We start from the raw sequence: 11,052 nt of genomic DNA, 5'->3' as shown, positions 1-11,052 counted from the left end.
TGCCACGACGACCAATTCTGAGACTGCATGCGGAAGATATCGATCAGCCGTATGACTTCTCACCTTGATTCTGGCTAGACTGGCTTCTAGGTCCTGCATCCTCTTCTGAGTTTCGATCGTCGTCCTCCTCATAATGTTGATGGTGGTATCCAGAATCGACGTCTGGTTCTCGGAGTTTGGCAATAATCTCTTCCATCCGTTTGGCATTTTGATCATCGAGTACTCCGAATAGCCCATTCGCGATATTTCCAACGATGTTCAGTGCTCCGCGATTTTGTCGTTGATGATGCATTAACTGATCGGCATCTTGAATTTCCGCTACTTCCTGCAACGTTTGTATGATTGTGGGGCACACCTCGTATGCCGTTGGGCACCATTGTTTTATAGATTGGATACCCCTTTTAACTGTTTCGATTTCTCGTGCCAATTGACTGAGGTCAAAGAATATGATGAGTGTCCACTCCGCAGATTTGATTGCCATCCTATCGGTGGCTTCTATGATCGTTCCAGTCACATTGTTGATGGGAGTGATGACGACAGGGTTAACGGCCTTTTCTTCTGATGGTGTGGAGATGGGCAACGACAGTCCGGGTATCACCCAGATGAGAATCATTGTTAGGACAAGCATTTTTTTTGTTTTTTTTTTTTTTGTAATTAGTAGGTTTCCACCTTCTTACCGTTGATTGGTAACACTGCCAGTCGCTGTATAGCCCGTGTTATATTGCCTGATGTTTTTGGTATTTCTGCAACTCGGACCTCGCCGTCTTTACCGGGATGGACTTCAATGATGCGTGCGAGGGGCCAGTTCAACGGAGCGATGTTTTCTTCTTTTATTATGACCAGATCACCAATCCTTACCGTCTTACAACTTCTTGTCCACTTTGATCGATTCTGTAACTCATGTAGGTACTCGTGGCTCCAGCGTGTCCAAAATTCCTGTCGTAATTGTTCGAGACGCTTCCATCGAGGGAGTAAACTTGTGCGTCGCCTTGATTGGTGAATATCGGGTGATGCCGTTAGAGGTTCCCCGATCAGGAAATGCCCTGGCGTTAGTGCCGTAAGATCCCTTGGGCTAGAAGAGACAGACGTCAACGGGCGAGAATTTAGAATGGCTTCAACATCAATGACTATGGTTTCCAGTTCTTCATGAGTTAGTGTTGCGGTATATAATGTTCGTTTCAATAAATGCTTTGCTGATTTTACCGCGGCTTCCCACAGGCCTCCGAAATGGGGGGCCCGAGGTGGTATAAAATTGAATTCTATGCTCAGATTTGCGCAGGTCTTATGTATCATTGCTTGTGCCTCCTCGGCGAAAATTGCTTCCTTTACTTCTGATAGTTCGTTATAGGCTCCAACAAAATTAGTCGCATTGTTACTATAGATTTTCGACGGTAGTCCTCGTCGTCCACAAAATTTTTTTAATGCCGCCAGGAAGGCTTGGGTAGTCAAATCTGTTACTATTTCTAGGTGTACCGCCTTGGTTGAGAAATAACAAAAAACTGCTAGATACACCTTATGTGGTCGTTTTCCTCGGATTTTATAGTGAGTCCAAAAGGGCTCACAGTAGTCCACTCCGCAATTCTTGAATGGTCTATGCTGTTGAACTCGGTCTGCCGGTAGTGGGCTCATTATTTGATTCAACAATTTTGGTCGAATTCGGCAACATCTGACACATCTGACACAACGGCTAAGTGTCTTCTGAGCCAGCTCTTTTCCTCATAATGACCAAAATCTTTGTCTAATGTTGCATAATAACGCCTGTGGTCCGCAATGTGCCAGTTGCTGATGTTTACATTGAAATAAGAGTATTGTCAATGGATGGTTTGGCGACAATAACATTGGATGTGTGGCATCATTCGATAATGCGGCGTTTTGTAGCCGTCCTCCTACTTGAATTATTCCGTCCGTGTCTATGAACGGGTCTAGTGCTCGTAATGAATCGTTTGGTCCAACACTTTTCGTTTTCTTGAGTTGTAACATGGATGTTGAAAAATGCTGAAACTGTATTTCCCGAATTATCACTCCTAATGCCTCATTCAATTCTACTGGTGACAATGGTCCAGTCCTTTTCTTCTCTGGCTTGCGGCAATTAAAAATGAATCGCCGCATTCTTCCTATTATTTGCACCATCGTATTGAATGATCCGTGATTGTTGATTTGTTCCATCCAGTCGTCAGATTTGCTGGCTAGGTTGCAGACCGCCTCTTTCTTTCTTTCTTGATCTTCGATTGCCTTGTTTGTTCCTGTTGAGCGGAACCTCGGCCAAGACTCTGGGTCTTGTGCCAGGAATGGTGGTCCGGTGTACCAAAGTTTTGAATCTCTTAATTGGGCTGCCGTGCACCCTCTGGAGAGAATATCTGCTGGATTATCTGTTGATGCTACATGTCTCCACCACTCTGGGTCTGTCAGTTCTTGAATCTGGGCGACCCGGTTCGCCACAAACGTTTGGAATGAGGAAGCAGTGGCGTTAATCCACACTCCGCAATCTCTGAGTCTGACCATAAATGTATTGCTTCTAAGTTTACGTTAAGATCGTTTTTCACTCTTTTTGTGACCTGAGCTGCTAGTACTGCTGCACAGAGTTTTAAGCGTGGTAGGGTCTGTTTCATCAAGGGTGCTACTCGTGCCTTTGAACATAGTAATTGTGTGACAATATTGCCTGTCTTATTCCTTGCTCGTAAGTATGCCACTGCCCCATCTGATGCGTCTGCAAACACATGTAGTTGAATGGTTCCGGATGTGTCAGCTGGGAGTGCACATCTTGGAATTCTTATTGTTATCAGGATCTGAACATCATGTCGAAATGCTTGCCATTGATGGGTGAGTTCTGAACCCAGTTCCGTGTCCCAGTCGATTTTCAGTTCCCATAATTGTTGCATTCTTATTTTCGCCGTTGTTACAACTGGACAAAACAACCCTAAAGGGTCGAAGATTTTTGCAAGTTTTGAACACACGATCCTCTTCGTGATGACTCCTGTTGGGACCTAGTGCCAAGACCTACTAATCAATCAAGATGCATCAGCAGGTCACAATACATGGCACCTAGTGTCATCAAGATGCATCAGCAGGTCAGAATGTATGTTGGCACCTTAGTGTCATCAAGATGCATCAGCAGATCAGCATATACAAGCATCAGACCTACTAGCCTATTAATATTGTAACTCTAAGCATAAGCCAATACCCAAACTCGGCACTAGTCGATGGCTCCGGAAGCAGAGTCAGCGTGATCAGCGGGAAGAATGACCGACTGACCGAGACAAGCCGAAACTAGCCTGCGAAGCCGAAATGCGTGTGGAAAACGGTACGTGAACAAACAACCCCTGAGTCAGCAGACTCAGAGGTGGGTGACCCTGGCATTAACCTTAGTATTAGCACGTCCAGAACATTGACCTTTCTTAGATTTAATGATGTATAATTTAGCATCTTATATAAGAGTTATTCTACTGAAATAAAGACAGTTCCGAAATCAGAGTCAATCGTCTCGTTACTCAGTGTTGAAACTCCGGCACTTAAACTCAGCCTACATCACGTGATCCTGTGTAAAACGAGTCACACGTAGGACCCGCGGCATACCAGTCTACTCCGAGTGTTGCTCCCGTGAAACGGACCGCCAGTAGACCCCGCGTTCTCTAACTACTCCAAGTGTTGCTCCCGTGAAACGGACCACGAGGAGATCTCGCGGCATACCAGTCTAGCTCGAGTGTTGCTACCGTAAAACCGGACCACCAGCCGACCCCGCACTATCTAACCTACTTCGAGTGTTGCTCCCGTGAAACGGACCGCCAGTAGGATCGGCCGATAAGGAATCAGCCGAATCACCATCCCAACGGTGCTTGAGGAAAACCCTACCGAGGACTTCAAGCACGCAACCGCAATTCCAGCCTGATCACAGCAAGCGTCTGGCCAACCCGAGCAGTCCCTTGCAGAAACCAGGTAATTTAGTCAGACTATTTACGTTCCTTGACTACGACTCCGGGACCTACCGTTACTCCCGCGAGTTCAAGTTTGACGTAGTTGCCGCATAACGCTCTACGGACGAACATTTGGTGACCCCGACGTGATCCTTTAGGATCACAACTTAAACACAAACCTCAACGCATTTTTACTTAACGGAAAAAAAATACACCGCAACCATGGGAGCAGAATCAGACCCTGTAACCCAGATGCTCATTGATGAGCAAATTGATACCAACATAGCCATCCAGAGATTAATAAAGAGTTTCACGAAGGACTCCGCAGAGCGAAAGCTCAAGGACGGGTATTTCGAGGAGAGACTAAAACAGCTCACTCACTCATGGAGTCAATTTAAAAGGAACGACGCCAAGCTCCGTGAGTTGGCGCTAAACCCGGAAAATGATTATTTCACAAAGGCAAAGGCGCTAGAAGAACTGGTGAAAAAATATGAAGCCATATTTTTCGATGGAATCCCATCAGGGTCAGGCCCATCACAAAGGCCCCGAAAAACAGGAGAGAAACTTGAGCCAACGGCACAAGCACAAGGAACCGAGGGAGAAGACCCGCATGTAACATCATTAAAACGCAGACACGAAGGACGGCTAGATGACATGGAAGACTTTCTGTGCAACCGAACCGAAGGACGGGAATTATCCACACACATCAGACAACACATGAAGGAACTATGGAAGGAAATCGTCACGGGATACTATGATCTCATCGATTTGGAGCCAACCTTGAAAAATGATGGGCATACTGATGACAGATTTCAGGTCGTACGAGCAGAGTATTTTTCGTTTCTGAACGAAGAAACACAATCAACGTCAGTATCAACACAAAAACCTGCGATGGCCTCCCCATTTGTAATACCACCGGTCGACATTCCAAAATTTGACGGAGATTATTTAAAGTGGCCACGATTTTGCGACATTTTTACGGAACTCGTACACAATCAAGAGTATAGCGATGCTGTAAAATTCCGGTATCTGGAGAATCACGTGACTGGAGAAGCCAAGAATCTAATCTCTACAACAGTTGGAGGACACGCCAGTTATCAAGAGACCTGGCAGCGACTAAAGGCACGATATCAGAATGAAAGAATCCTCATCAAATCAACACTTGCAACCTTGTTTGCCCATCCAAAAACAAATGGGTCAGCAGATCAACTACGCAACTTACATGATGCAGTGCTTAGAACAATCACCGCCCTTCACGCCCTGAATATATCAACAGTGGGTTGGGATCCCATGCTGATACACATTCTCGAAGAAAAATTAGATTCTCATACCCTATCATGCATCGAACTCGCCATCACAAACCCAACCTGTCAACCATCATTAAAACAAATGCTTGACCATCTAGAGCGGCAAGCAACCAGCATAGTTACGCTACAAAAGACAGCGGTCAATAATGGGTTTCGCGCATCAACTCAAGCACCGGTGGAAAAATGTAGCATATGCATCCATGGCAATCATCGACTGCAAACCTGCCAAAGATTTTTAGACATGACTCCAAGTGAAAGAACACAAAAGATAACAAGGATGAACGCCTGCACAAATTGCTTATCACTATACCATACAGTCAACTCATGCAAATCCAGGTTCTCATGTCATGTGTGCAAAAGGAATCATCACACAATGCTGCACAGTACTTCTACGCGAACAAGCGCATCCACAACCAGCCAACTTACAACCCCGTATGTACTTCTAGCAACCGCCGAAGTGGAAGTCCAAGGTCCTACTGAAGCACGACAAAAATGCCGCGCAGTGTTCGATTCCGAATCGTAAGTGAATTTAGTGTCTCAGGAACTAGCCAAAAAACTCGGAGTGCAATTAGCACCATCCGACATTACCATAAGAGGTATAGGAGGCACAAAACAAGCAAACTCCCGAACAGTACTAAATATGTTCTCGTTAACTACAAACTTCAAAACACAAGTCGTGGCGTATGTACTACCAGAACTCATGACGAATCAACCATCAGAGCCAATTATACGCCCAAAAAATATTCCACCAGAACTTCGGTTGGCAGATCCCAATTTTAATCAGCCACAAGAAATCGATTTGCTGCTTGGGGCCGAATGTCTACCACAACTTATCGAACCTTTACATATAAACCTAGGACAAGGACAACCGTTACTTTAACGGACCCTATTAGGATGGATTATATCCGGACCAGCAACAGCCAGCTCGGTGATATACACAAATCCTCCTGTAAGCAGTGCCCTATCCACCAGGGAGGAACCAAGAATCGATAGATTGCTCGAACAATTTTGGAAATTAGACACTCTCGATGAAAACCAAAAGGCCCTTACCACGGACGAGAAGTTATGCGAACAGCATTTCATAGAAAACATAAAAAGGGGAGCAGACAAAAGATTAAGTGTACGCCTACCATTTAAGGAAGATCCACAAACATTGGGAAACTCCCTTCCAATGGCATATCGGCGTTTTTATGCATTGGAAAAGAGACTTCAACGGGATCCTGACCTCCAGAAACAATATGTGCAATTTATGGACCAATACGAAGAATTAGGGCATATGACTAGATTGACAACCAAACAACTAACATCAAACCATTATGTCATTCCGCATCATTGTGTATTAAAACCTGACAGCAGTACTACCAAACTTCGAGTTTAATTTGACGCTTCAGCAACAACGACAAGTGGAAAAAGCTTAAATAATTTATTACGGATTGGCCCCACAGTGCAAAGTGAATTGCTATCCAATCTCTTACGGTTCCGATCGTATCAATATGTTTTTACATCAGACGTAGAAAAAATGTACCGACAAATTATGATACACCCAGATGACCGCAAGTTTCAAATTATATTATGGAGACGCAACTCCATGGAATCATTAAAATATTATCAACTGAACACTGTTACCTACGGCACAGCAACTGCTCCATACTTGGCCACCCGATGCTTGCAATATTTGGCAGACACAGCACCTGAACATCTGACTCAGGGTGCGACTGCACTACGACAGGGTTATTATGTAGATGATTGTCTTACCGGAGGACACACCATCGAGGAGGCACTAAGAAAAAGGGATCAACTAATAAACTTATTGGGAGAAGCAAAATTTAAATTAAGAAAATGGTGCGCAAACCACCCAGCATTACTAGCAGACATTCCAGCAGAAGACCAAGAAATGAATCTTGATTTCAGCAATTTTACTGAACAAACCGTCAAAACGCTCGGAATTATTTGGGATCCACCCGGTGATTGGCTTCAAGGACGTGCAGCGACAGAAGACACTGGAGTCATCACTAAGAGGGTCGTGTGTTCAGAACTTGCAAAAATCTTCGATCCCCTCGGGTTGTTTGGTCCAGTTGTGACAACGGCAAAAATAAGGATGCAACAACTATGGGAGTTAAAAATTTATGAGAGTTAAAATTCCAAGATGTGCACTTCCATCTGACACATCCGGAGGCATTCAGCTACATGTGTTTGCAGACGCATCAGAAGCAGCATATGGGGCAGTGGCATACTTACGAACAAAGAATAAGGCAGGCGATATTATCACACGGTTGCTATGTTCAAAGGCACGAGTAGCACCCCTGATAAAACAGACCCTACCACGCTTAGAACTCTGTGCAGCAGTATTGGCAGCTCAGGTCACAAGAAGAGTAAAAACCGATCTTAACGTAAACTTAGAAGCAATACATTTATGGTCAGACTCAGAGATTGCACTGAAATGGATTAACGCGACTGCTTCCTCATTCCAAACGTTTGTGGCGAACCGGGTCGCCCAGATTCAAGAACTGACAGACCCAGAGTGGTGGAGACATGTAGCATCAACAGATAATCCAGCAGATATCCTCTCCAGAGGGTGCACTGCAGCCCAATTAAGAGATTCAAAACTGTGGTACACCGGACCACCATTCCTGGTACAAGATCCAGGGTCCTGGCCTAGATTCCACTCAACAGGAACAAACAATGCAGTCGAAGATCAAGAGAGAAAGAAGGGGGCGGTCTGCAACTTAGCCAGTAAATCTGAAGACTGGATGGAGCAAATCAACCATCACGGATCGTTCAATACGATGTTGCAAATAATAGGAAGAATGCGGCGATTCGTGTTTAATTGCCTCAAGCCAGAGAAGAAAAGGATTGGACCCTTGTCACCAGTAGAATTGAATGAAGCGTTAGGAGTGATAATTCGGGAAATACAGGCGCAGCATTTTTTAACATCCATGGTTCAACTCAAGAAGACGAAAACTGTCGGGCCCAACGATCCATTACGAACGCTAGACCCATTCATAGACACGGATGGAATAATTCGAGTAGGAGGACGACTACAAAATGCAGCATTATTTTATGATGCCACGCATCCAATGTTACTATCTCCAAGGCATCCGTTAACAATACTATTATTTCAATGGAAACATCAGCAGCTGTCGCATTGCGGACCACAGGCGTTATTATGCAACATTAGACAACGATTTTGGTCACTAAGAGGAAAGGAGCTGGCGCAAAAAACAGTCAGTCGTTGTGTCAGATGTTGCCGAATTCGACCAAAATTGTTGAATCAAATAATGAGCCCACTGCCGGCAGATCGAGTTCAACAACATAGACCATTCAAGAATTGCGGGGTGGACTACTGTGGGCCATTTTGGACTCACTATAAAATTCGAGGAAAACGACCACATAAGGTGTATCTAAAAGTCTTCTGCTGTTTTTCAACCAAGGCAGTACACCTAGAGGTGGTCTCAGACCTGACTACCCAAGCCTTCCTGGCAGCGTTAAAGAGATTTTGCGGACGACGAGGATTACCAGCGAAAATCTATAGCGACAACGCGACTAATTTTGTTGGAGCCTACAACGAACTATCAGAAGTAAAAGAAGCAATTTTCGCCGAGGAGGCACAAGCACTGATACACAAGACCTGCGCAAATCTGAGCATAGAATTCAAGTTTATACCACCTCGGGCACCCCATTTCGGAGGCCTATGGGAAGCCTCGGTGAAATCAGCCAAGCACTTACTGAAGCGAACACTATATACCGCTACACTAACTCATGAAGAACTTGAAACCATAGTCATCGATATTGAAGCTATTTTAAATTCTCGTCCGTTGACATCCGTCTCTTCCAGCCCGAGGGATCTTACGGCATTAACGCCAGGGCACTTCCTGATTGGAGAACCTCTAACGGCATCACCTGATATTCACCAATCAAGGCGACGCACAGGGTTACTCACTCGGTGGAAGCGGATCGAACAACTACGAAAGGAATTCTGGACACGTTGGAGCCACGAATACTTACATGAGCTACAGAATCGATCGAAGTGGACAAGAAGTTGCAAAACAGTAAAGATTGGTGATCTGGTTATAATAAAGGAAGACAACATCGCTCCGTTGAACTGGCCCCTGGGACGCATCGTAGCAGTCCATCCTGGTAAAGACGGCGAGATCCGAGTGGCAGAAATACGGACAACATCCGGCAATATAACTCGTGCCATACATCGACTGGCGGTGCTACCAATCAACGAAAAGAAGGAAAAAACCGACCTCTAAAAAAAAAAAAAAAAAAAAAAAAAATGCTTGTCTTAACAATGATACTCATCTGGGTGATCCCCGGACTGACTCTGCCCACACCCCCTCCACCTGAAAGGAAGGCTAATAGCCCGGTTGTCATCACACCAATCAACAACGTAACCCAGACCATCATAGAAGCCACTGATAGGATATCAATCAAATCTGCCGAATGGACACTCATCACATTTTTTGATCTCAGTCAGCTGGCACGATCGAGACGGTCAAACGAGGCATCCAATCTATAAAACAATGGTGCCCAACGGCTTACGAGGTCTGTCCCACGATCATACAAACATTGCAACAGGAAATGGCAGAAATCCAAGATGCCGATCAGTTAATGCATCATCAACGGCAAAAACGCGGAGCACTGAACATCGTTGGAAATATCGCGAATGGGCTGTTCGGAGTACTCGATGATCAGTACGCCAAACGGATGGAAGAAATTATTGGTAAACTAAGAACCCAAGAAAGCATCACGCATAAAATAGTAGAGAACCAGACGTCAGTTCTGGATACCACCATCAACATTATGCGAAGGACGACGATCGAAACGCAGAAGAGGATGCAGGACGTAGAAGCCAGCCTGGCCAGAATCAAAGTGAGAAGCCATGCGGCTGATCGGTATCTGCCACATGCAGTTTCAGAGTTGGTCATCGTGGCAAGTCACATTCGTCGAGTCCAGGATGCTGTTTTAAATGTGATAATCGGGGCACACGAAGGAAAATTGAGCCCTGCATTGGTGTCGGTAGAACAAGTGAAACAGGTGATCACAAAAATACAAACACACCTTCCACAGGGAAGACGATTACCCATCACAAGTGAGACAGCACGAGACTTATATCGACTGGCGATCACAAGGGTACAAGAAACCGAGGACTTACTAATGTTCCATACGAGTGTTCCATTAGTCGAAGAAGACGAATTCACAGTATATCGGATGGAGTCAATTCCACAAATAACGAGAGAAGGCCAGGTGATAACCAAGACGGAAACAAAATATCTAGCAGTCGATGATCATCGGAAACACCACTTTGCGATCAATCAAGAACACCTAAGTCAGTGTATCAGCGGGACGAATGGAAATAAGGTATGCGAGTTTAAGCATACACTATTGGGCCCGGACGCCCATCAACTCCCTTGTACGATGGCGGCACTATCAAGACATCGGGCAAGGTAATGTAAGCCAGAACCAATCAAGGGGCCCAGTTATTGGGTTCAATTAACAGAGCAGAATGCATGGATCTTTGGGACAACGAAGCCTATTGGCCTATTGACAATGACATATGTATGCTCGGCCGAAAAGGATCAAATCATCATCCACGGCGTAGGCAAACTGACAATCAGGCAAGATTGTGTGATCCAAAGCCCGACCATTACATTGTTGGGGCGGGCGTAGTTTAACTCATCAGGAACAATAAGGATGTCAGGAAGTTACGTTCACGAGTGGCCATCACATGAAAAAATAAGGACAACAGAAGGACAGTTGGAAGCAACATTAGATCAGCTAGACCAACTACATGCAGAGGTGCAGGGGTTAAAAACATGGACAAAGCAAGC

At 45.1% G+C, this 11,052-nt stretch overlaps 2 protein-coding genes across 2 annotated transcripts; both read left to right on the top strand.

Annotated features, from left to right (window-relative positions):
* The first annotated feature begins 8,496 nt into the window (after positions 1-8,496).
* LOC123258319 lies at positions 8,497-9,474 on the top strand. The gene has a single exon (XM_044718187.1). The coding sequence runs from the start codon at positions 8,497-8,499 to the stop codon at positions 9,472-9,474; it is 978 nt and encodes a 325-aa protein (XP_044574122.1).
* A 38-nt stretch (positions 9,475-9,512) lies between these two features.
* Positions 9,513-10,672, top strand: LOC123258318. Its single transcript, XM_044718186.1, has 2 exons — positions 9,513-9,611; positions 9,695-10,672. The coding sequence occupies exons 1-2, from the start codon at positions 9,513-9,515 to the stop codon at positions 10,670-10,672; spliced, it is 1,077 nt and encodes a 358-aa protein (XP_044574121.1).
* The last annotated feature ends 380 nt before the right edge of the window (positions 10,673-11,052 follow it).

This window comes from Drosophila ananassae, unplaced genomic scaffold (assembly GCF_017639315.1).
Source record: "Drosophila ananassae strain 14024-0371.13 unplaced genomic scaffold, ASM1763931v2 tig00000159, whole genome shotgun sequence".
In the NCBI taxonomy this organism is placed as follows: Eukaryota; Metazoa; Arthropoda; class Insecta; order Diptera; family Drosophilidae; genus Drosophila; species Drosophila ananassae.
Note: the sequence above shows the minus strand (reverse complement) of the source record. Positions and strands in the feature narration are given on the sequence as shown.